Source organism: Pteropus alecto, unplaced genomic scaffold, assembly GCF_000325575.1.
Source record: "Pteropus alecto unplaced genomic scaffold, ASM32557v1 scaffold16, whole genome shotgun sequence".
Classification (NCBI taxonomy): Eukaryota; Metazoa; Chordata; class Mammalia; order Chiroptera; family Pteropodidae; genus Pteropus; species Pteropus alecto.
The window spans coordinates 3617367-3645246 of record NW_006438867.1 but is presented as its reverse complement, the minus strand read 5'-3'; the positions used below and the strand labels follow the sequence as shown (position 1 = coordinate 3645246).

The 27880-nt window shown below is 33.1% G+C and overlaps 1 protein-coding gene across 8 annotated transcripts in view; it reads left to right on the top strand.

The window, feature by feature from the left end:
- NBEA (neurobeachin) overlaps positions 1-27880 on the top strand; it is a 557443-nt gene that overhangs the window by 210756 nt on the left and 318807 nt on the right. For all 8 annotated transcript variants that reach the window (XM_025049493.1, XM_025049492.1, XM_025049491.1 and 5 more), the window contains one exon: positions 27150-27211. In XM_025049493.1, the coding sequence (XP_024905261.1) occupies positions 27150-27211 (62 nt within the window). The remainder of the gene's footprint in view (positions 1-27149; positions 27212-27880) is intronic.

Here is a 27880-nt window from a genome sequence, read left to right as displayed (position 1 = left end):
TCTTCTGACATTCAAGCTCATCTGGTGACTTAACAAGGGACTGATTTCTGTGTCACGTGCTTTTGAGCACTGATGGGAATGTAGGCACAGTTTGGATGGCAGGTTAAAGGCTGCTGAAAGCGGTGGTGAGCATCACGGCCTGTTAGAGATGCGGGAGGTCCGCAGACTGTGGTGCAGTTGGGGATAAGAAATTATACAAACAGGATGTAATGAAAATGAAGGGCTTCTGAGAAGCAGCAGATTGAGACCCTTAGGGAAATTAAGACATTTAAAAGTAGTGACATATACAGGGAACAGGAATAAAAGCACATAAACAGGCCCAGAGAGTGCTCATTTCCCAGAAAGGTTTGAGAAGACCCTGAGCCTTTAAGCCAGGCGAGGTGATCCCCTACTTGAAGGATGTCCATAAAGACCGGCAGAGGTGATTTTTTCAGATGCCCAAATATCAGCAAAAATTACAGAAGTCATACAAAGGACAGGGAAATCTGGTTTATTTAAATAAACAAAATAAGTGTCCACAAAGTGAACCTAAAGAAACGCAGGCCTCTGTCTTATTTGATGAATTTTTTAAAACATGTCTTGAATATGCTTACTGACTGAGCTAAAAGGAAAACACAGGCTGACAACTAAACAAATTTAGAAAAATATTTTTGAATACAAGGAGAATATCAACAAAGAGAAATTATAAAAGAGAACCAAACAAATTCTGGAGTTGAAAAATACAGTAGATCAATTGAAAAATTTTACTAGAAGGGTTCAAAGACTGACTTGACCAGTCAGTGTATTTAAAGACAGGTTATTCGGAATTAATAAGTGAGAAGAGCAAAAAAAAAAAAAAAAAAGGGAGTGGGGGTGGGGGTGAAGAAAAGTGAACAGAGCCTAAGGAATTTATGGCTCTTCATTAGGCATATGGAAGCCCCAGTAAGAGAAGAAAGAAAGGGCAGAGAGCATATTTGAAGAAATAATGGCGGAAAACTTCTCAAATTTGAGTAAAAAAAAGAGACAGTATTTCAAGATGTTAAAACACCAGGAAGGATAAATCCAAACAAACACATACTAAGATACATTATAATCCGACTGTGGAAAGTCAGAAACAGAGAAAGGATCTTGGAGGCAGGAAGAAAAAAGGATTTGTCAAATACAGGCGAACTTCTATAAAATTGTCGGTGGATTTTTCAACAGAAAGCTTGCCTGCCTTAAGCAGTGGGATGATATATTTGAAGAAAATGAAACTGTCAATGAAGAATACTATATCCAGAACAACTGTTATTCAGAAATGGAGAAGAAATTAAGAATTTCCAAGATAAATAAAAGCTGAAGGAATTCATTATCACTAGACCTAGGCTAGAAGAATTGGTAAAGAAAGTCATTCCATTGGAAACAAAAGGATTCGAGACAGTATCTTGAAGATATGAGAAAATATAAAGTTTTCCAGTTAAAGGTATATATGTGGAAAAAAGCCTGTATTATCATAACTCCACTTTCAGTTCTTTTATAGAACTTAAAGGACAAAAGCATAAAAGTAACTGTAAATTTATGCTAATGGGTACACAATATATAGAGAGGTAATTAGCGACAATAGTAACATAAATCATGGAGAATGGCAGAGATGTGAAAGTTTTTGTATGCAGTTGGATTTGTTCAATTTAAAATCGATCATTATAACTTTAAGATGTTTTATATAATCTGCATAAAACTACAAAATATCTGTAGCATTTGCCCAAAAGAAAATAAGGTAACCAAATCATATCACTTTTTATAAAAATCAAATACAAAAGAAAGCACTAAGGGAGGAAATGAGGGACAGAATGTTATAAGGCATACAGAAAGACAATTCACAAAGTGGCAAGTTCTTCCCTATAAGTAATTACTTAAAATGTTAAATGTATTAAATTATTAAATGCTCCAATGAAATGGCGTAGATTGGCTGAACGTATTGCCAAAAAACAAAACAAAACCCCAGAAACTGACTATATGCTATTTACAGAAGACTCACTTTAAATCTAAGCACACTCATAGATAGAAAATGAAAGAGTGAGACGGGGAGCGGGGCGGCAGGAGGGGGAGTAATTCAAGCAAATAGAAACCAGAAAGAGCAAGGATGGCTTTACTAACATAAGACAAAACAGGCTTCAAATAAAGAACTGTTGTAAGAGACAAAGAGGACAATATATATGAGTAAAAGGGTCAGTTCACTAGGAAAACTTAACAATTATAAATTTATATGCATCAAACATCAGAGTTCCTAATATATAGAACAGACATCAACAAAATTGAAGAGAGAGAGAAATGGTCTTCAATAATAGTAGAAGATTTGCCCCGCATTCAATAATAGAACAACCAGACAGAAGGCCAGTAAGGAAATAGATAACTTGAACAATATTGTACATCAGTTGCACCTAACAAACGTTACAGAATGTTCCACTCAACACAGAATAGATATTTTTCTCAAGTGCACATGGAGCATTTTTCAGGATAGACTAGATTAGACTACAAAGCAAAGATAAACAAAGAGAGATGAGAAAAACAATGGAGGAAATTAGCAAAACCAAGAGTTGGTTTGTAAAGATCAACAAAATTTGACCAATCTCTAGCTAGATTAACTAAGAACAAAATAGAGGCAATTCAAATGACTAAAATTTAAATGTTACAGACATATAAGAGAACACTATGAACAACTGTATGCCAAAAGAATTCTATGACCTAAATGAAATGGATAAATTCCTAGAAACATGTGACTTATTCATACTAAATTATGAAGAAATAGAAAATCCAAATAAACACAAGAGATTGAATCAGTAATTGAATATCTTCCATCAATAAAAGCCTGGGACCAGATGGCTTTACTGATGCATTTTCCCAAATGTTTAATAATTAACACCAGTCTTCCTGAAGCTCTTCTAAAAAATTAGAGAGAAATGAACACTTCTGAACTCCTTATGTGAGGCCACCATTTCCCCGATACCAAAACCAGACAAAGACACAAAAAGAAAATACAGAACAAAATTTTTATGAACATTGATGCAAAAATCTTTAACAAAATTCTAGCAAACCAAATTCAGCATCATATTAAAAGAATTATACTCATGACCAAGAGGTTTTTTTTTCCTGGAATGCAAAGATTGTTCAGCATTTGAAATTTATCAATGTAAAATACCATATTAACAATGAAGAAAAAACATGATCATCCTAATCTATTCTGAAAAAGCATTTGACAATATTCAATGCCCTTTCATAATAAAAACACTTATTAAACTAGGAACAGAAGGAAAACACTTCGACATAATTAAGGGTATATATAAAAAACCCACAGCTACATCACAATGGTGAGAAAAAACTTTTCCTCTAAAATCAGGAACAGGAAAAGATAAGATGCCCACTTTTACCACTTCTATTCAGCATAGTACTGAAAGTCTTAGAGAAATTATTTAAGGAAAAGAAATAAAAGCTGTTCAGTTTGTAAAGAGTAAATCTATGTTTGCATATGACATGATCTTATATAGAAAATCCTACAGATTCTACTAAATACCTATAAGAACTGTTCAATGTAACAAGCAGTGTTGCAGAATACAGAATTACCACCCCCTGACTCAGTTACATTTCTATATACTAAAACTGGGGGGGAGGGGAGGGAGAAGGGGGTAAGGAAACTAAGGAAACAGTTGTATTTACAATAGCATCAAAAGAAAAAAGAATAAAATATTTAGGAATAAAACATAACAAGGTATACTACAAAACATCAATGAAAGAAATAAAAGAAAACAAATAATTATAAAGACATTCTGTGGTCATTGATTGGAAGACTTAATCTTGTTAAAATGTGAATACTGTCCAAAGCAATCTACAGATTTATTGCAATCCCTGTCAAAATCTGTGTGTTTATTGCGAAGATAGCAAAAATCCATACTAAAAATTGTATGGAATCTCAAGGGACCCCAATTAGCCAAAACAATATTGAGAAAAAAGAACAAAGTTGGAGGTTTCATACTTTCTGATTTCAAAACATACTATAAAGCTACAGTAATCATAATAGTATGGTGCTAAAACAAACATAGACATATAGATCAATAGAATAGAATCTCTATCCCAGAAGTAAACTCTCATATATATGGTCAATTGGTTTTGACATGGGCGCCAAAACCATTCAGTGGGTTAAATGATAGTCTTGTCAATATATCACGTTGCAAAAACTAGATTTCCACATGCAAAAGAATGAGGTTGAACATTTAACCTTACACCATATGCGAAAATTAGTTTCAAGTGCGTCGAGACAGAAATGTAAGAACTAAAATTATAAAACTCTAGAAGGAAACTAAGGGAAATACTCCATGACACTGGATTTGGTAATGGTTTCTTGGATCTGACACCAAAAGCAGTCAACAAAAGTAAAGAGATAAACTGGATTTTATCAAATTAAAAAACTTTTCTGCATCAAAGAACACAACATAGTGAAAAAGCAGCCTAAAGAAAGAGAAAAGATATTTGTAAACCACCTATGTGTTGAATTAATATTGAGAATATATGAAGAACTGTCACAGTTCAACAAGAGAAACGTAACTCAATTTTAAAAATGAGCATATCACAGCCACAGGACATTACCTCACACTCATTAGGATGGCAGCTGTCAAAACACCAGAAAATAACATGTTGGTGAGTATGTGGAGAAATTGGAAACCTTGCACACTATTGATGGGAATGCCTAATGGTGGTGTAGCCAGTATAGAAAATAGTCTGGTGTTCCTCACAAAATTAAAAATAGAATTATCTCATCAATCAACAATTTTCATTTGAATATATATCTAAAAGAAAGCAAGATCTCAAAACTATTTGTACACACGTGCATTGTAGCATTATTCAAAATAGATGAATGGAATATTATTCAGTCTTAAAAAGGAAGAAAATTCAGACATGCTACAACCCTTGAGGATATTACGCTAAGTAAAATAAGCAAGTCCCAAAAATATTGTATGATTTCCCTTATTTGAGGAATGTAGAATAGTCAGACTTAACGGAAAAAGTAGAGTGGAAGTTGCGTGGGGCTGGCAGGGAGAAATGGGGAGTCGTTTAATGGGCATAGAGTTTTAGTTTTGCAAGCCAGAGATTGTTTGCACAACATTTTGAACATACTTAACTTTTAAAAATGGTTAAGATGATAATTTTTGTGTTACGTGTTTTACCACTGTTTTAATAAAAGTGAAAATTCACCCATCCATGGAAAGATGTATTTCGAACACCAGTAATTGACACAAGTTGCACAAAAATTACCTATCAGTAAGAAAAACACAGTTTCATAGAACACTGAGTAAAAGACAAAACCATTGATTTGCAGATGAGGAAAATGCAGGTGGTTCAAAAATGTAAAAAAAAAAAAAAGTCGAACCACATTTGTAATTAGGTAAATAGTACAGAATGTGTATTTGTATCCAGTTGGTACAAAATGTATATTTAAAACTCATCCAACTGGTACAAAATGTGTACTTAAACTCTATGTAGTAAGAAGGGTGTTGAATCGCCTGGTGGGTGTGTAAATTGATATGGACACTTTGAAATACAATTCTGCACTGTCTTATAAAGTTGAATTTATAAAGGTACATTGATTCAGCAATTTCATTCTTCTGTATAAACCATGAGGTTATTTTTGCATATGTACACAAGCAGATGTAGAGAGGAAATAACAATAGCGTTTTTGCCAAGGACAGACTGGAAGCAACACGGATGCACAGTAACAGAGGAGTGTTCAAAAAATGGTGCAGTTATACCGTGTAGTTCTGTGCAGTAGTGAAATCCAATTTAACAAAAATAATATTGATCAGAAAAGCTTAACATGGACAAGAATACTGTATCTTCTTTAGAGATTTCATTCATATGTGGTAAAATTATGAAATATGAATAGAGACGATTAATTTACAGTAGTTGTTTCTAGGGGAATGGGATCAGGGAGAGATACACAAGTGTTTCGTGTCTACAGTTTTTATTTCTTAAACTGGGTGTTGATTATCATTACATTGTGGTCCATACCATGAGTCAAAAAACTATGCCTGGAAACTAATATGGCAGCAACCTAGTTTTATAAATAAAACTTTATTGGAACCCAGATAAACTATATTTTTATATCATTTAAACTGCTTTTGTGCTGCAATGGTAGAGTAGATCAATTGCAACAGAGATCGTGTAGCCCACAAAGCCTGAGATGTTTACTGACTTGTAGGAAAAAATTGCTGATCCTTGATTTATATCTCTATGCCATTTGGTAAATCAGAAGTGTTCTTTAAGAAAAAAGGAATAAAGTGGTATATATATTAGGATTTTTCAGTTGACATGTTAACACTTCTGATGAAGTTAGAAAGGCTATTTTTGTGAATAGAATTGATTGATTCTTGGTTATTTAGTTTTTGACATGGTACTGAAAATTAGGCAGATCATATACACTTTTTGTTTTTCCAGATTCAAACCTTAACACCATCAATTATGCTGTATTATTTACTACATCTCTTCTGTAACCAAGTCCTTATCTAAATTTCTGATCAGTTAAATATAATGAAGTAACATCATCTCATTTCTGCCATCTCTTTGAGTAAATGTTGAAAATAGTGTGCATGAGAACTTTACCCTTAGATAAAAGCATTTGGTTGGTATTCCAATTTTACCCAGAACCTTCAGGGGTAACATTTTAATTATAAAATTCTTAAGCAATTAAAATTATTTTGTAAATCCTTCAAAAATATTTAACTATATACTTTTCTGTACCTTTTATTTATTAACTTTTGATAGCATTGTTAATATAAATAATACTTAGGTTATTTTTTTCTGTTCTTAAAAATCAGAACTGAAAAATTATTTTTCTGAGATTAAAGAAATGACAGTTTAACTATCTTTATATTATCTTTTGCTCGTAATTATTGAAATACTACTTCAAATTTAAATTCTATTCTTTAAAAATTTTTAAATCTTCAAAACTGTTGTGGCAAATATGTCTTTTTCCTGAAAAAAAAAAGATGGTTTTGCAATGCTACCTCTAGAATTTTAAATAGATAAGAATAAATATATGAACTAGATTCTATAAGTCAAATGCTTGTTTACTATTCCTGATGTAAAAATATGATTTTGACACTAACATTTCTGAATTTTCAATTTTAGTTTTGCTAGTTCTGCCAATATTTTGTAATCTATTTAAAATATCATTAATTTCTGTAACACTTCTGAGAGCTGACATGGTGCAGGAGTCACACAGCTTTTATTATGTCTTTTAAAATTTACATTAAGATATCATTTTAAGAGTAGCAATAGACATGACAACTGTAGTTATGTTTAGCGACTGAGACATCTTTTAAAAAATCACATTATGTGATTAAAGTTTCAAATTTTTACACAAATTTGACTCTGAGTTTTTTAATAATGTACAAGATGTTAATGCAACATGAAGGAAATGGAAAGAAAACTCAGATAAGTCCTACTGCAGAGTCAGATGAGTAATCTACAACCACAGCACTTTGAGAGAAGTTGTGAGTAACAGGTTAACCACAGTGGAAACTCATTCTTTAGAAATAAAAAAATGTAGTTCCTACTTTTTAAAATGTGACAGACTTCATATAGTCCATTGAGCTATTTGACACTGAATGCCAAGACAGATAATTATTGTTTTTCTCTGTTTCACAGAGATATGATTAATAAAATAAATTTAAATAAATTCTATCGTGTAAAAGGAAAACATTAAAATTTTTTGTATTTGAATGAATTATAATGATCTCACATCAGATTGTGAGTTAACAATATAATACCAATTACCTATGCAAGAAGTTAGGTAAAGTATATCCATAAGAAACTCTGTTCTCTCTTAAAATGGATTTATGCGGAACTCTTACAGATTTTTATATTTAATGTTTTTATTTCTAATGAATTTTGCATGCAATGCAAATTTTCATTTTAAAGAATTCAGCATTTCTCTTTGTTCTCTGGATATATCTTTGGATGTATCTGGAGCAAGGGTTTGCAGACATTTTCTTTAAAGGTCTGTGTTGTAAATCAACAAACAGCCCCAGTTACATATTCTTTGTTTTTGTTTTTGTTTTGTATGTGCTCTTTTGTTTTTACATTTTAACGATGCAAATTCTGTTCTTAGCTTACTGACCAACAAAATGAAGGTGCTGACTGGATTTGGCTGTAGTTTGCCAACTCCAATCTAGAATAAGAGGTAATGGCATCATTAAAAGAAAAAATAAATTTAAATACTGTTAATAGCAATATTCTTTATTTTCATATAGTTGGCTGAGATTATTATACTATATAATGATGTAGCTTGAAAGTCTCATAGTATCAATAGTTCCTTTCTGTAGTAAGCTCTCAAAGGACTTTCCTTAATAAATGGTTATAGGAAGCTATTTTTCTCTCTTTAACTTATTACATGGTATCCTATATATCTGTTCTCCTTAAAAACTTTATTTAAAAAGATGTTTCAAAAGAAAATGGTTAATAATGGAATGGGTTTACAAAAAAAAATTTAAGTAATAATTATTAATGTATTCATTTCTAATTTGCAATAAACATGTATTCAACAGAGTAATTTAAAAAATAAAAAAATAAAAAGATGTTTAATTTCTTTTAGCTGAGAACCAAGCTCACCTGGCATAATTTAGCAGCCAACACAACTCAATGCTGTGTTGTTTAAGACTGAACTTAAGATAGGCTGCAGAAAGCATTTTTCTTCCTATTTTTGATTATTACTTTTGATAAATTTTGCTAACTGACTCTTAGGTACCATTGTCTATTCTTTGCATAATTCTGCCTAAGCACCGGTGTGTATTCTTAGTTCTAGGGGTTGTTTGTACTGATGTCATATTAAGAAAATGACCATTAACATTTTAAGAAAATTTCACAATTCTGCACTATTAATGTTTTGTGCAAGATTCCAAGCTTTTGCAAAGAATATATCCAGTTTTATATTAGGGGAAAAAAATACTTCACATATCGTGCTGAATCTCAAAATTTAGGAATTTATATCAACCATTTTTACTCAAGTTAAATATTCTATGTATGATTTAAAAATTTGTATCTTTTTAAATTATTCTTTAAAGTTATTTGTTGGTATATGAACTGATGATCACTTGAATTATTACAAATAAGATAGCTAAATGATGTTGTATCAAGGGATCACATTACAATTTTCAAGTAGCTACTGAAGACTTTTGGGTACCTAAGTTATTTGGGTTGTCAGAATGTCAAGAGATCACAGTACAACATTAACTAAAGAAATAATTCTATGGTACTATTCGGACAATGGACTGTGAGCAGGAAAAAAAGGTCAAATTATTGATAAACCTTACTACTTGAGTGCATTTTATAGACATTGTGAATGAGAAAAGCTCATCTCAAAGGCTTGTGTATTTTTGTTTCCATTTCTTTGGGCATTCTCAAAAAGACAAAGCTAGTAATGGAAAACAGATCAGCGGTGGCCAGGGGTTATGAGTAGGGAGAGGATGTCACTGCCAAGTAACAGTACAGGCGGTTTCATGAGGTAATGGAACTATTCTGTGTTCTGATTGCTATGGCTATACATGAATCAATACATGTGTTAACTCATAAATTTACGTGTAAGGTAAAAAAGTCAATTTTAATGCATGCTAATTTAAAATTTAAATTAATTTTTAAGGAGCTGTCAGAGGAAAAAACACATTATTTATAAAAATAAAAATGATCACCAAATTTTAGTCAAAATTATGCAAACCAGAAATAATGGTACATAGAAAACACTTCCAACCTGGAATTCTTAGTCCAGTGAAAATATTCTTCCAAAATGAAGGGGAAATAAAGACTTTTTCAGACAGAAAAAGATGGTGAAGTCAATTGCCAGCACATCTGTACTATAAGAACTGTCCAAAGAAATTTTTTGAGCAGAGGGTTAACGATACCAGATGGAAACTTAGATATTCATAAAGGATTGTGCAAGAAATATGTGGACATATATGAAATGTTATTTATTTGGTGCAGAAGAAAACATTTGTTAGAATTCAGTGCCCATTTATCATAAAACCTCCAAGAAAAATAAGTCCTGAATAGAATCGACTTAACCTAAAATTGGTATCTAAGGAAAACCAACAACTAATGTCATATGTAATAGTGAAAGACCAAATGTGATTGAGAAGAAGGAAAGCATTTTGCCTCTCATGACTCTAAATCAACATTTTACTGGAGGATCTAAGTAGTCAGTAAGGCTAGAAATAAAAAAAAAAAAAAGTTGTATGCATTGGTGATGATGAAGTAAAACTTTTTAATTGCAGATGAAATTGTCATTTATATAGACAATTCTAAGGATTTTGTACATTGCTGGTCAGATTGTAAAATGGCGCCACTTTGAAAAACAATTAGGCAGTGTTTTTAGTTAAACAATTAAAATTTGACCCAGCAATTCCTCTGTAGTTATTATTCAAAGGAGATAAAAACTTATCCACATAAAGACATAAAATTTTGTAGCAATGTTAATAATGACCACAAACTAGATGTTCATCAAAAAATGAATAAGCAAATGCTGTATTTCCATGTAATAATTATTCAGCAATAAAAATATAAAAAAGAACTGATATTTGTAGCAAATGCATGAATTTCAGAACTGTTCTCCAAGAGAAAACTAGCTCAAATGAGTTCATATTGTGTGATTTCATTTTTATGAAACATTAGAATACGACAGATTTTTTTTGTAGCATAGAACGCAGGGCAGTGGTTGCCTGGGGCTTGGGGTGCAGAGAGGATTGACTGGAAATAGGCACAAGAGAACTTTTGAAGGAGCAGATGGTATTGATGGCCACATGGATGTATAAATACGTGCTCACTCAAAGAAGTGTACCTTCAAAATAGTCACATTCTATTTTATGTAAACTATCCTTCAATAAATTTGAATTAAAATAGAAAATAACTTATTGACTATAGTAGATGCACCTTTATTTTTAATGTATGGCAGTGGTAAATATTATGCAGAAGTCAAGAGGAAGAAGACTAAAAACGGACTATTTGATTCTATAAGTATTCTATGGTTACCTTGGAGATGTATCAGAAAACTAGTAGAAACATAAGATTGTATTATAGGAAAGTGTTTGGGAAAGAAACTGATTATACATAGAGCACTCATTGGAGAAATTTGACAGTGAAACAAAAGAGGAAAAGTAATAGAGGTTCAAGGGTCTGCTGACAACTTTTTTCATGGAAGAGAAATCTATGCCTATTAGGAGTCAGAGGAAAAAAAACATTGGAGATGAAAAATGAAGGTGCTTGATAAGGATAAGAGAAATGATGTAAACAGGACATCATGAGTCAAGAGGAGCTCAGACCAAATAGAGAAGTTTGCTTTGGAGGGGAGCAGAGACACTTCTAAACTTGGAAAGATTCTTTATATGATAAGAATAGACATGGGGTGAGAGAAATGTAAATGGAATTTTCCGCATCTGTTAAACTTCCTCGATTTACCTTCAAGGATGTTCTAAAATAGTTTTAGTTATTCTGTGTTAAAAGGCATATAGCTCTTTTTGAATTGGCTTAAAATGCTTGGCATCTTGTCCAAATTACTTTTTTCCTTATAAGTAAGTAGAAATTAAATTGTTCAAAAAATAACACAAATGTTTATTAAATGTCGATGTTAACAAGGATTTTTCCATCATAGGTCAATTCTGTCATGCAAACAATATCCTCCAAAAGCAGAAATCATACTCTTTCATTGTAAATAAAACATTTCACACTGTGCAATTTAGTATTTCATTATGGAAATCTCCTTTTGGCCGATGAAAATGATTAACACAAGGAAGACACAATTCGTCAAGAAGAATGGTTTTACTAAAGTCCTTAAACCAATACTTTCTCATTCACTGAAATTATTATTGTTCTTCTTGTGTACTCATTGACTATATTCCAACAGTGTAATACAAAATCAAGTATTGATGAGAAGTCAGAGAAAACATATTTACCAAAGAGTTTACTTAAGAAATATATACAGGCTAACACATCACCTACTAGTCTCCCAAGAGAGAAGTTAGAAGTAAAGCATACAGGAATGCATCTTCTTCACAGAGACAGGATATGGGAATAAGAACGTATAAACCCAGAGTAGACCAGCAGTGGCCATCTAAAGTTGTAGATGGCATATCTGAGCTATCTGCTCCAGAAATAACTGAATATGAAGAATTTATCATTAGCACCAGATAAATCAGTCCCTTACTAAGAAATGGATCATCTCCTTCGACACTGTGATTGGAAAATATTTTTGTTTCACAAAATACTAGAGTGTAATACCTGTATCATATATTCTATGATAACAATTTTAAAAGGAAATATTTTTTTCTGATAAAGTTAAAGTATTCATATAATTTTTCATGCAACTCAAGACAATTCCCAAAGAGAAAGGGTCCATATTTAGAATGACACCCAGGCAATTGGTATGAGCTTGTATTGTCTTGGCAAATCAGGACATATGGTTGCTCTAAATACAGTTAATATCATGAAAGCGAGGTCTAAATATTTCATGAAGCATACAGCATTGAATAACAAGTCTGTTTTTGATGGCTACATATATTTAACGTGTAGTTTATATTGACACAGAGAAGTATTTTTACATAATGAAGAAATTGCCTGCATCTGATTTGGATATAATGTCTGTATATTGTGGTAAACTATGTGGGATCTTCCACATGCTATGCTGGAAATCAGTATAGGCTTTTATTATTTTATCCCTTAAGATACTTATGCACATTAGGAAAATACATAAACAATTGGGAAAGAAAAACTACATTGGAAAATTTAGAAGAGGAAGTATATTGCGGAGCAGTTCTATCATGTTATAGTGGTTACAGTTTTCAGCCACTTTGTAGTCTTACTATGGACATAATAGAGTTGTAGAATGTGAATAATTCACAGTGTTTGTCCTGAGTTTATTTAGTAGCTGCTGGTTCTCTGTGTCTTTATGTTGTTCTAAGAAAATTTCGTATTTTTAACTAAATTCTGATTGTTTTCAAGTATAAAATAGTTTTTAAATTTTTACATTAAATTATGTACTTTTAAAAACTTGAGAATGTTATTTAGTTTTTCCTTCTACTTTAACAGGTTCAGGGAAAGCATGCACCCCCATCAGTCACAGTGGAACCAAAATGCCTCTGACCCCAGGTGACAGGGATATGTGAGGAAAATAAGAGACACCTTTATGTAAAATGCAGCCAGTTAGGGACAAGATAAGAACAATTGACTATTGTTGTACATCAGGGAATAGCAGCATCTGGGATTGGGACAAAAATAGCAGAAACAGTGTATTTGCCACTTATAAACATCCTTATGTGCCAGTTGGTAGAGTGCTTGATCCAGGCAATGAAACAAAAGCCAGTTTCTGGAGTTCTTATGCAATCCTTTAATTTCTGTTAATTACAGAATCAACAAACATAAAGTCATTGATTTTGGTGATTCTTTGTATATATAGCAAATAAATAAGAATTTTCTATTGATGATCTGTACGTTTGCACAGTAAAGCTACAGAATTCAATGAAATAGATGTGTTTCTAAGTCATTGAAAAATATGAGGGATTCAGAAAAGTCTTTCCTTAATTGAATTCTTTTGTAACGACCATGAAGTGTTTTTCTTTTACCTACGTTTGCCTGGCTGACTCCTTTAGATTCTTGTATCATAAACTTCCTCTGAGAAGACTTACTGATAGTCTAGACTAAGTTAGGTGCTCTTGTTATGACCTTTCATATGGCCTTTCACAGCACAGTGTACCTTTTCTGCCTAGTGTGTATCGAAGGTATGGTTGGTAGCCCGTATATGTGTGATTACTTGGTAAGCCTCTATCACTTACCATGCTTTAAGCTCCACAAGGGACCCGGGACCTGCCAGAGTATCTGACTTAAAGTATGTACCCCCAAAACACTTGTGGCTGGATAAGTGGACAGGAGAACTATTGAAATCAGTTCCTACAGACAAGTTTATTTCAGTAATATGCCTTAATGGTAGAAGAGAAGAGTATGATATATTTAACTTGGAACAAGCTAAAAGCAAAAGTTTCTCGATTATTTTATTTCAACATTGTCTGAAAATCTTATGAATGATGATGATAATAACCAATTTTTAATAATGCCCATAAAATAATATATTTTAGTACAATACTTTGTTTTTATTTTTAAAAATTGACATTTATCCTGTTACTGTTTTATTCCCAACCATCTTCCTAGAACAGAATTTTGTAAATTAACAATATAATATGCAAAAGAACACAATGTGGATAACACGTGGTCAGCTCTAAACCTGGCAGAGAACCCAGGGCCAGAAAAGCACAGATTTGTTCATGACCACTGTTGAAAATGGTGGAAAGTCAGGGAAAGTGTCTTTGACAAATGCACATATTCCAGAGATAAAAACTATATCCTAGTCATCCATGGAAGAATTTCGAACAGGGAGAGACAAAATGAAAATATGATTAAGAAACTGTCAGTTGTATATAGCAGATTTAAGTGGAAGAGACTGGAGGCAAAAGAACAAATAATATTTTAGTGAACAAATCAAGTGTTTAAATACAAGTCAAACATGAACAGGAAGATTTAAAAAGGACAGTTGAAAGATAGTTTCAGCTTAGATAAAGAATGTAAAAGTGAAGAGAAGCCTATTATTGTGAATTTGACATACACTTACCAACACAGTGTAACATAATTGATCATTTTATGTTCAAAGCTAGTCCCTGCTAAAAAAATTACCAGCCTTTGCTGGGCCCATCTGAAAACTGAAACACTTAAGGACTGCAAGTTAAAAGCCCTGTAGCCCTCTGAACGCACCAGCTCCGATTCTGTAAGTGATTTTTAACTTTATCCTACACCAAATACTGCCTGTCTACCCACTTCTCATTCTTGTTCTCAAGAACAGAATGAAGTAGAAGTCTGATGCCTGTAGAACTGACCAAGAACACGTGCTTTTCCACACTGTTTCCTCCCACCAGCATGCAGTTACTCTTTGGTCTCAATTCCAGCCCAGTAAGACATGAAGGAAGGACTTAGAACCGTGGATATGCAAGCCAGAAAGAACTGTCGGTGTCCTTTAGTGCAACATTTTTCTGCAAGGGACCAAAAAATAAATACTTTAGGCTTTGCGGCCATACAGTTTCTGTCATAACTTCTCAACTTTGCCACCATAGTGAGAAAGTAGCCACAATTGGTAAATGAATGAGCTTGGCTCTGTTCCAATAAAACTTTATTTACAAACACTGAAATTTGACAATTTTGTAAATTTCAAGTGTCATGAAATATTTTTCTCTTTTTTTAACCATTTCAAAACATAAAAACTGTTGTTAGCTTGCAGGCCATATAAAAAGAGGAAGTGGTCTAGTTTAGTGATATTCATACTGCACATTGTGACTCATCGGTAGCATGGTGTCACCAGTAAGGCATGCCCTGACAGTTTTTAATGGCACGCCATCACATAGCACAGCATAGATTAGAGTATAGCACACAGTAACAGAAAGTGCTGTCGTGAAACATTTGTTTCAGTTATATATGCTAGATCATAATGTAAAATGTATTGCTTTAGGTTGTAATAAAAAAAGTTTTGCAATCATTAATCTATCAGCAAAGATTTTTAATATCAAGAAAGGCAACTGTCATAGCTCATTTATACAGCTGTTAAGTTTGTCCACTAAAATCAGATCTTCCAATTTTTAGTTCACTGTCTTTAACTTAATTAAAAACGAGGTCTAGATTAAAGAACACTGTAATGCTAATAAAATTACCTAGTTCTGAGACTTCGAGGTAAACCCAAATATTAAGATATTTAGAAAGAGGTATAGGAACTAACTGGTTTGTTACTGATTTGTTACTAGCATTCAGGTAATTGATTACTAGCACTCACCTACATGGCGTTTTAAACACCAGAACACCTAAAGAGAATACACACAGGCACACTTCTACCTGGCCCGTCATCTCTGCCAGCCAGATATGTTGTTCCTTCTCTCTAGTTTCAGAGATCGAGGTCAGGCCCAGGGCATGTCACCCTTGACCATCAGTCTCCAGCCTGTCTTTCTCAGGTATCAAAACAGTTTTCCGCATTACAGATGCTCCTTAACGAGGTAGAGTTGCCACAATTTAGGTGGACTCTGGGCCACAGAGAAAGAAGCGCTTTCTGCAGTAACTCTTTTCCCACAAACCTCATTTGCCAGTTGAGCATGTTTCGTTTCCTGTAACTTTCCTACACCTCACGTCATACCTCATGCCATCCCCGTATTTTTCTGTAGATGGACTTCATTTCTTTATGTCCCTCCAAAATTCTAGTACTTTACAAACTTACTATTTCTGGTCCTGTTATTGTAAAGGACAGTGGAGTAATGTTTTTATCTTTAATTTTTCTACTATATAATAATGCAAACCAAGATTGTGTTAGTTTTTTCATACCTAGCGAGATTTTGATTAACTAATATTATTTTTCAGTTTTCACTAGTCTTAAGCCAAAGATTAGCAGAGCTGTTTCCTCTGTGGACTTTTCCCAGGGGACTGAGCTTTCTCCCTGTGTCTCCTTTAAAGTTGTTTTCCTGTATAGCTTTTTCACTGCTGTCTTTTTCGTATACATTGCCTCTCCATGTAGAATAAGTACTTTTAATCAGTGTTTGCTTGGTATCCAGATAACCAAATTTACTGGATTGTATGTAAAATAAACTCTATTGTGCATAATAGAATCTGTGAAAGCTACAATTTAGACTTGTTATGCCAGTTTTTACTGTTAGAGGATTACTTCCTCCTCTATGTGGAAATATGACCCCTGAAGCATGGTATACATGCTGTCATCCATGCCGAAAATGTTGTTCTCTCTGTACTCTATAGAGTTGTTCTACTTAAACTAAATCCAACCAAAGATTGGTTGAAACCAGTTAATTAAAAAAGATTAAACATGTAATTTCAATGGCTGTACATTGCGACATTTAAGCTAGAAAATATTCTCACATAAAATGTATTATTTATGTATTTGTTTTGATATAGAGAGAAATCTTAGGGCTAGGTATACCATCAGGAGTAGTTGTTTATGTCAAATTAAACAGAATCTGTTTTATAATTGAATAATGTCATTTGTGGTTGCTAATCTTGGAGTGGTCTCTAAGTCATTTTCCCCAAGAAATTAATAACTGTCCATTACTTCAAGTTAAATATTTCCTGTTGTTATTTCTCAACTCCACCATTTTTTTGTAATCACAGTAGGAATTACTTTAATGACATCATTTATCTCGCTCGCCGGGTCAGCATCTTTTAAAGGCTCCGTGCTAAGGTTGGCCTCCTCACATTAGACTGATCAGTTTATGTAATGTGTCCTCCATTAGAACACAGGCTTCTCCAGCACACAGAACATGTCTGTTCCATAATTTGCCCTGGCACATAGTAAGTACGCAGTACTGTTTTTCGAACTGAATCATTAAACGTTTTTAATTCTTCCAAAGGACTAGCTCCTCACTTTCTAGCGGACATTTTTAGAGCCATTTAGTTTATTTGATTCCATTTTTTGAATTTCCCAGTTCATATTATTTCAAATGATAACTGTTATTTGTAATAGATCTACTCTTGCAAGAAGAATCAAAACAAATAAAAGCATCATTGCTTTTAATTTATAAGCAGTTCTGATAATTTATGTTTGAAGTGTTTGTTTGTTAATTGCAAAGCAATTCACATACTGATTTCTTTACTGTATCATTATTGGATCATTTTCTGATATCTAACCATATAATTTGAATCCAAAATATCACTCTGAGTTGCGGATAGGTGTGAGTTGGTTATAGGATTTTCCAGTGTAGGCTAAATAATCTTGTTAATTCAATGAACTGTACTTTTTAATTTATGTAATCTATGGCTTGTAACCCCAATAAATTATTTCTTAGATAGAATCACCTACTTATAATAATTTCTTGGATTTATGAGAATATCTTCAATGTTATAAAAGTTAAGGAAATTCTAATATTCCTATTTCATTTCTAAGAACAATAAAACTAGTCTGATTATCTCTATTTAAATATTTCGTCTTAAATGGAGGATTCAGTAAACAAAATTCAGCTTGGTTCAAATTGGAGAATTTATTGCTTTGAGCATAGGTAAGGAACTTCGTGAGGTCTAATTTGTTTTTTTCTGAGTACTTCAACAATTTCAGCCTATAATTATTGCATAAGGTTAATGCACTCATGAAAATAAGCCATGTTCACCTGATTGACCTGTAACTGAGCTTACCTTTACCCAAAACTATTTTTACTGTGTGCCTTAATCATGATTATCAAATAATTTTCTTTTCTCAATTATGTGTCTTAATTTTTTTATTTTTGACTTCATGGATGAATGATCAAGAAAAGTGATACCTAGTATTTCCATTATATTAAATGTTTGAAAGAAAATGAGCTGATGTTTTTGTAAATCCAAAAATAAAGAACTTAAAGATGTATATAACTACAAAAACAACTTTCTTTGAATTTGAGAACTTAAAATTATTAAATCTATTCATTCGAGAAAGTACATAAATGAAAGTCAGAATTTGGATAATTTGAAACTATATATGAATTATATATTTATACATATTATGTTTAAAAGGAGAATCTGATAGTTTATAGAATATAAATTATTTTTAACCTGAAAGTATTAGTATAGCCATTTTTATTCAACTGTATTCATTTGATTTAATTGTATGACTATTTAACTTGGTATATGTTTGATTATTAATATTTCTTGAAGTGAAATACATGGTTAAAACACATATATCATTCTTAATAAGTATTTAGGACCAGAGTCTTTCTTGGTCAATGTCAAAATTTGAACCAGACATAGTTTAGTAGTTTTAGAATTTAATTGAGGCTTTTAGAATTTCAAGGAACACGAGTAGAAGAGAAGAAAGTTGGTACAGGGGAGCGATATAGAAATAACAATTGGTTCTATAATTAAATTTAACCCAAAGAGAATTGAGGAATCCAGATGATTTACGATTGTGAAAATGTCTCTTATTTCCATTATTTCTCCCTTATTCATTGCCGTTGTGATTAAATCAGAAGTCAAGGAAAGGGCAAGACACTCAAGTCGGTCACTTCTGTAGTAGAAACGAGTCTAATATTATGAATAAAAGTATTTAAAGAAAACCTCAAAAATAGTTGTTTAAATTATATGAGGTATAACTTTGTAATTTTTTCCCGTATAATATCATTCAGACTTCTTCATAAATATACCATCTTTGTGACTAGGCTGTTCACTTCTGGAGGTCAAAGACTGTCATCTCTCTGCATACAGCAGTGGCTTACTTACAGTTCTTTAAATAAATTATTTAAATGATAATGTCTCAAGAGTTAGCCAGCTCGAAACTTAAGTAATTCCAAAATGATTTGGAAATTGCAACCTACTGTCTAATATGTGTAAATGAAAAATCATATTTCAAAGGAAAGTGCAAAAAGGTTAAATTCACATGGTGACAAGAAAAGAGTGACATTGGATATCAGCAATTTGCCCGAGTGTTTCCCCCGACATGATGTTTTTGATGGACTAGCACAAAAGTGTTTTCTAAAGCATAAGGAACAAAAGAGTAAATTTGCTGCAGTGTTTCACATTTAATAGGTGTTACTGCCATGAGAATAGTCTCTTCAGCTCATCTCATATTACGATCAGATCACTAGTGAGTATCTGTGTAGGAACTATCACTAACTATAGCTTCATTTTATATTGTAATCTCTCATTCTGTGGAAGAATAGACTATGAAGGAGTCTTAGGAATTTTAGCTCTACGGTTATGCAAAAATTCTTAGAATAACAAAGACTATAAAAAAGAAAAAGATCAGTAATCACTAAGGGTCCTAGGCTGTCTCAACACAATGATAAAAAACAATTTTGAGAATTGGTTTCAATAAATCAGTCAAAATGACTATTTGTATATTGTGTTACTACATTTACAGTTAGTTTTGTTTCTGAGCAATCTAAATGTTCTAGATTTACAATTTAAAAGCATTTAGCCAACAGTGTCCATACAGAAAGAGTTTTAGTTCTTCTGAAACACAGAATTTCCATGGAGAAAGGTATAATATCAAATTAACTTGAATTTTCAATTAATATAAATAATATTTTCTTTATAAATCTTACAGAATATTTCATGTGAGAGAATTACATAAATTTCTGAAATCCCTTATTCAAAACCTTAGAGCCAGATGAGTTTTGTAATTCAGATATTTGGGGATTTAAGAAAGGTAATGGGTGCCTGTATGTATATTTCGTAGCATCTTCAGTAGAGTTCCCAGTAGCTCATTAATGAAACAATGATATGTCTGCAATAATACGTAAAGATATTCACTGTAAGTGGAATAAAGATTTTAATTACATCACATGAGGTGAAATTTTGCTGATAATTGAGTTTGCAACAATCTTACAAAAAAGCTTTTTACAGAGCATTTTAGATTTTGGAATTATAAAGTATCATAGACATACATGTAAAATAATTTCCCTTGCAGTTTTAAAAATCTGTAGATGTATGTGTGAGTATGTGTGCATGTGTTCTCTCTCTCACACACACACACACATGCACTCGTGCACATATGCCTTGAGTAATTATTTTACTGGAAGACAGCCTAGCTCATTGGTTTATGAACTGCTGGCTGCTTTTGCATGACAAGGACAGAGTTAAGCAGGTGTAGCACATTTACAGCCACACCAAAGCCAGAATATTTTATTGGGGTTTTTACAGAAAAAGTTTGCTGACCTGATACATATGATATATCCAGGGACGTCAGTTTTATTTCTATTCTAAGGACAGTAGCACTGCCCTAAGTTTGTGATGACTTAGTGGCTTTTTTGTTTGTTTGTTTTTATTTTCATTTTAAAGCAACTTTTAAAATTTATTTAAATTAGTTTCAAGTATAGAGCACATTGGTTAGACATCTATATAGTTCATAAAACGATCTTCCTAGTTGCTCCCTCCCTCCCCTGGCCCTCCACCTAGCCATCATATTCATGCTGACTGCATTCCCTCTGCCATGCTCCCCGTCCCCGTGACTATCCATCAGCTACTAATTTGTACTTCTTTAACTCTTTTAGTGAAATAAAGTAAACCAATGAATGAATGAACTCTTACCGTCTACAGTATTTTGAGGTATTTTTTTTTTCAGTTAAAATTTATAATCTAAATATAAAAAGCTGTGATGGTTTAATTACCCTTAAAAAAAGTTTTTTCATAGTAACTGAACTTAATGTTATTTTAATTTCTTTAAGGTAGTATTACAGTTTTTTCATTGTAATGCAATTTTAAAGTAAAACCTCTGAAAGAACATGAGAGTAAATCTTGAAATGTTCAGTCAAAATAGTAGTACATAATACTACCTATGTGCATATGAATATTAATTGTAACAATAATAAAAATTCAAGCCATTGTTATTTTAAAGGATATTTGATATTGATTTTTTGGGGAGAGGTTTTGCTCCTCGCTTTTGATTTTAAATTAGAAAACCACAGTAATTGTTTGGTTTGCCAATTTTAGTTTTTTGACCTCGATAAGTTCGGACGACTTAAATGCTAACATGGAAAGTAATATTTTATGGACAGAAGCATGTCACAGTGATGAAATAGGAAAATAAATTGCATGTTTCAGATAAAAAAATAAAAGAATGGTAAAAAACATAGGAATTCCTAAAATACTCATAGAGATGTATAAACATTGCAGAAATCTTAGAAGATACGCACGTTATAGTTTTGCCCTGTATCTTAGAATGCTTCATGATGCGATGTGAAAACTGCATAGAACAGAAAATTTCAAAGCAATTATCATCTGTACACCACTGAAAGCGCCATAAATGCCAAAGCATGCCAAATTCCTTTCAGAGTCCATTGTTCATCATTTATTACTAAAATGACACTATTTCAGTGCCATTAGTCTTTATTTTAGAATTTTAAAACGCTAAAATCATTGGAAAGTTATTTAAAAACTAGTCCTGGGAAAACTTGATTTTTAAAATTTAAATGATCAGAATAGTCATGTCTATTCAATGGAAAGTAAATTAGTATATTTTACTTTGAGGAGAAATAGAAAACTAGATCTTAAAACTGCCCTAGTATACGATTAGTACTGGCAGTCTACTGGGACACTAATAAAAACTTCACAATTCTATTTTCTTCATCACCATGTTATCAATGTGACTTATTTACATCTGGTTTGTCAGAGATATAGCATCTATACCTAAAAACCAAACAAACCTAAAGCCAAAAATTAAGATTTTTGCCTATCTATATTTCTAATTTTGTCCCGAATAAAACTCAGTACTTGGCTTCCACAAAGCTCCTGCAATTTGTTTCCTTTCGTCCTTCACACTTCGATTGCTCCTTTACCTTACCCTTTAACCTCATATTTCGTTGTCTGAAATATCTTATTGTGTCAAGACAAAGTGTCTCTCAGTTCTGTCTCAAATCTGTCTCTACCTGCATCGCCAGTGCCTTCTGCCAGGCCTTCGTTATCTCGACTAGACTGCAGTTATGGGTTTCTCCCTATACCCCTGGCAGAGAGTGATCTCAAAATGCATTGGGTTCCATCTGACCCCCCTCGAAATCCTTCACTGGTTTCCCGTTGGCAACAGGAAAAACGTGCCACGTGGGGCTCCGCTTCCTCCTTCCCTCTCTGTCTTCATTTCCACCCACCTCTCCCACAACAGGACGTTCCAACCCCATTTTACTAGCGGTTTCATGCTTCTTTACACCTCTGATATTTCCGTCACCTCAGATGAGTTTCTCTTCTTTTCTTTCTTTGTATAGAGAAGCTCAGCATCATCCAGTTCAAATGTCCTTCCCTATAAATCCTCCTCAGCAGAGTCGCTCACTGCTCTTTCTGTCCTTCTAACACTGTGCGCTCTGTGTCCTGGATTCTGTATCATGATTTTGTCTACATCATCTGTCCCACTTTTCTCACTTCTTTTTATACTTAGTGCCTGGCATGGTGTCTGGCACATTAGGCGTGATGCTCAATAAATGCTTTTTGAATGAATTGGGCTTTTAAAAAAAAAAAATTCCCTTGTTTTTCTTCAAAGTCTTATTTTTTTCCCCTATCGACTACAGTAGTTAGTGGATGGTGGTTTCTAGATTGATTCATATCACTGATTTTTATTGAGAATATACTCGTAGCACTGCTCGAGTCATGGATGTCTGTTGGTCTGCCTTTAAGAGGGCTCTTGATGACAGAAAACGCCGATGTTCCTTAGGAGATGACCTCTACCTGCGAGTACCATTCCTTGCTTGTTACTGTGATGCCTTGAACCCTTCACCTCCCGCCGTGAGGAACATCCTGCTGGAGGTGGAATCTGTCCACACTATTTTAAAGCTTTAGGGCTCTTTTAACCTGACCTTCTAATCCTACAGATACATAAAGTCAGACCCACAGATTGACTCAAAAGATTCTGGCAGCTCAGTATTAAAACAATATCACCATACCTTTCAGTATTCCTGCTATTAAAGAAAGATAGCTTTGTCCCAAGATCAAACTAACTTTATATTCATTTTACAATTTAGTGGGGTTTTTTCTGTGTATGTGTGTTTTTTTTAATGGCAGGTAGTGTAGTTCTGCGTTAGATGACTTCTTACCCGTAGTGAGTGTGAACCCAGAACTGCCAATGTTTGGATGACCGTTTACTCGTCTACACCCGTTCTGTTTGCTGCCAGATCTGGACCACCTCAGACATGTCCTCCTAATTGATCTTTTCAGGGGCTGGTATGTCAGCCTCGCCATTAGCCAACCTTAGCTTTCAGTAGTGTCGTTCAGAATACCTTCAGAAACTCGCACGAGATGGATTTCCTCACTGTCGGGAACCCTTCCACGCATGCAGGCCGCCTCCACTGGTGTCTGCTGTCCATGCTCCCAGTGGTCAGTTTGCACTGGTCATCCAGTGCGGGACCCAGGATTGGGGTAGGATTGCTAGTCAGAATATTTATTCAGGTGAATGTGTACCTGCTGGTGGAAGTGTGCTAGGGCTCTTTTAGTTGGCCAGTGCTTCTCATTGGGTTACGTTGGAGAGAGGCATATGTGCAGCCCCTTTGGGAGACACTTCTCATTTGACAAGACGGGACAGGCCATCAGGGAATAGGGGTGCCGTAATTGAGCCTTATTGTCATTTCTCCCACTTTATAACTTGCTCTAAAGTTTTCCTCTTAACTTTCAAAAACATTTATAATTCTGTCTCCTTTAATATTTATCTCTCTCTGGATTTTACCCTAGTCCTCCAGTCCACTTTCAGGCACCCCCTGTCCTCCTAAGTCGCTCATCTTCCAAGCGATAAAAATGTTCCAGATTTCTGTCATCGTCGTTCTCTGCTTCCTCTGTACTTTGTGCTTAAGACAGTGCTTTTTGTCCCCATGTCTGACCAATGTATGCTACTTTCTCCAAGAAAACTGTCAAAATCATCCGAGTCGAAATTAAGCATTATGACCTTTCTCATATTGCCATCCTATTAATGTCAAATTATTTGTATGGCTCCACAGCAAACATGAAATGAACTTTCAATTTGGATGACTTGAATGCATGTCTCAGTATCACCACTTACTGCTTGAATCACCGTTGGACTAGTCACTAAATCTCTTCATTTTTTAAATCTATGACATGAGAATAATAATAACTGATTCAAAGAGTTGTTAAGGGAACCGAACGAGACAGCATATATAAAAGGGTTTGTAAATGATAAGGCTCTATGTAAATGTTAGGTAATCTTAGATTTGAATTAATATATGGAGCACTTGGGAAGGTATAGATAATGTCTTACTCATTATTGTAAATTCCTGAGTTCTAACACTGTACTTCGCAGATATGAAGAGATATCAAATTAGCTGATTATGAAATTTTTGCCAGACAAAAAGGATACCTGTTTGAGACATACACTTGTAAAATATTTGCCTTAAATGTATATATCCTGAGTTATTTATGGCACCATTAGACAAATTGGACTATCTTGAACTTATGATTAAAGTTATACTAAGCCATGTATATAATTACATCTTAAATTTTCAAATCGGATGCTTTTTTATTTAGAAAGTGTATGAGGATAGAGTGTCCGTCAGACAATGCTTATATTTTCAATATTCCCTTAGAAAAACATTGGAGAATACCTATTTGTTTTAATCCTTAGAAACAGTTCCAACCAAAATGGTTACATAGATTTTGAAGGTTGATATGTCTTCCAAAATTGTTTCCGCTTGTGTTCTCATTGTGGAGGTTAGGGGTTTTTGTTTTTTTTGTTTTTAAAATCTTTTGAAGAGAATCCGTTAGTTCATTCTATTCGAAACTAATGAGAAAAAGCACGTTAGTAAAGGTGTTTATGGAGCCGAAGTCACAGTGGCCTTTTTCAAAATACTGAGAGTACTGTTGACAAACTGCAATTTTCCTGTCCTATCAATTTGTTGTCATTTTCTTTGAACAAGGCATTAATGAAGCATTTGTTTATATATTTCTTATGATGGAATGATAGTATTTGTAAAAATTATGAATGTTCTTGTTACATAGGGTTTTTTTTTTTTGGATGTTCATGAAAAATAGTCTTTGAGAAATAAAAGTAATTGCATGTTTTTTTCTAATTTTTACTTCAAGTTGTTATGTATTTTAAAAACTCTAATACACAGAATATATGGTGAACGATTCTTTATATAGTCATTATATATAGCCGTGTGGTCTAATCATTCTTTACATAGCCTTACAGTTTAAAATCTAAATCGATATAGAGTACATATCTTAATGATGATCCTTTTGTTATGCATAGTCCTTTGGCCCTTAGTTTTTCTTTGCAGAATTTCAAACAGCTGTGTAGCCAACAGGTGATAAATGTCCCATTTAGCTTTCTGACTCTCTAGCTCCAGAGCAAAAGAATTGCTGATCAATTACAGCAATTGTCTCTTAAATGAGCTTTTCACATCTGCCTCTTATTTCATTAGTTAACTGTCTGGCCAAAGATCTGATAAGATGGAATGCTAGTGTCTTTTTTCGGCTTGTTCTGTCTGTCTCTAAGGTCGTTAGCAGAGTGGGCACAGAAGGGTATTTATCTACTACCTACAACAAATATACATTCTCGTGTCTAGAATGCAGTTGAGACTATTTATTGCAATCACCTTAAGAAGAAAAAAAAAATAAGTGGTTTCTTTTCAGGTCTCCATTTAGCAACAACTAATGTTAGACGATGGCATTTCTTACTATACGAAGCTTTTACTAATAACATTTGCCCTCATATAAACATAAAGATCTAATCTATTAATTTAAAAGTGTCAAACTTTTAAAAGTATGTTTTAAATTAGCAAACATTATGATTATTAACAGATCGTTATGATTAAATCCAGCAATTATTATTAATTCTTGGTTATGTCCCTCCATGTTGGCACTTTGAAATAGTAGCATTTGTGATTTGCTATCTTATATATCATACATCCTTTTAACTGGAAAAAGAAAAGTCTTTATGATTAATTAGTGTTTAAACTGCTCATAGGAAAATTTCCTTACCTGTAGAATGGCAATAATAATATGTCACAGTATAAATGAAAATTAAATGAGACCATGTACAAAAGTCATTTAACACTGTGCTCAGCACATAGTAAGTGATCAATGAATAATAGCCATTATAATGTAAATAGTGTCACATTTAGTTAGTATTTCTTCTAATGTCTGTTCATAGGCTTTGGAAGCACAACACAGCAAGATTTTATAAACATTGCTTAATAGGTTAATTGTGTGAAATTCAAATTTAAATATATTTAAAAATTTTAAAAACTGACGATCTATTCGTAAGTTATTTTGATTTTGTCTTTTGGAAGAAAATTTAGGTAGCTCTTCAGTGATCATTGGTCTGCGATCCAGGAGATAACCCCATAACAAATGTCATTGTGAGAACAGCAGCTCTAACTAGCTCATCAGTTTCAGTAACTACCCACCACCTTGTTTAAAAAGTTTAAGAAATGCCTTGACCAAATAACCCAAGGTGAAGTCAGTTTTTTAGTATATTTCACATCTTCTTGACAATCTGAATATTTCTTAATTAATGTTATAAAAATGTTAGTGAACGTGCCCATTCATGTTATTTTAGGAATTCTATTCTGAAGAAAGTTTTTATAAGTGAAAACTGTATAATGGATGAACTTGGAATGATGGTGTCTACTACTGCAATTTCACTTCGTTTTAACCTTTCTTTGTCGTAGGCCTTGTTTGTATGAAGTCCAGCACTTCCGTGGTTGAGCTTGTTATGCTGCTATGTTCTCAGGTACGAAATCTTATTCACTCGATTACATTAAACCACACGAGGGGATTTTTTTTTTTAATCTCTAACAATAGAATGTATGCAAACATATGAATATGTTTACATATATTTTAAACTTCCATCTATTATCCCATAGATGAAGAAAATAATTTATAATAATAGGTACTTTTATCAAGATGCTCTTACCATGCAAATATTGATTTGGTTTCTTCCTCCTTTCTTCCATTCTATAGCTGTCTCTTTGTTTCCAACCCTCCCTATCCTTCCATTGTTCCCTATCTTTTTATCTCTGAAAAAATATACATACATATATAAAAGTTGTTATTGATCTTTTGATACCCTTCTTTATATCCCACATTTTAAAGATGATACATTAGTAGAAGTTATAATTTTGATACTTATTGTTAATTACATGGTTTCTTCTCTATTAAATTCAAAATAATGAAAACTAATTTTTATTCCATGCAATAGTCAAAGTGTCAAATGTAGTTCATTACCGAGTGGTCTTTGACATGATCCCTTTCTGCTTCCCTTTCCTTTTTTTAATGGAATTTGCATATTTCAATGTAAATTCTAATTTTATCTTATTTTATCTTATTTTTCTTTAGTAATCAAAATTAAAAATAGAATTATAATTGTTGGATATTGTTTCTTTTTAGCAAGATAAAACAA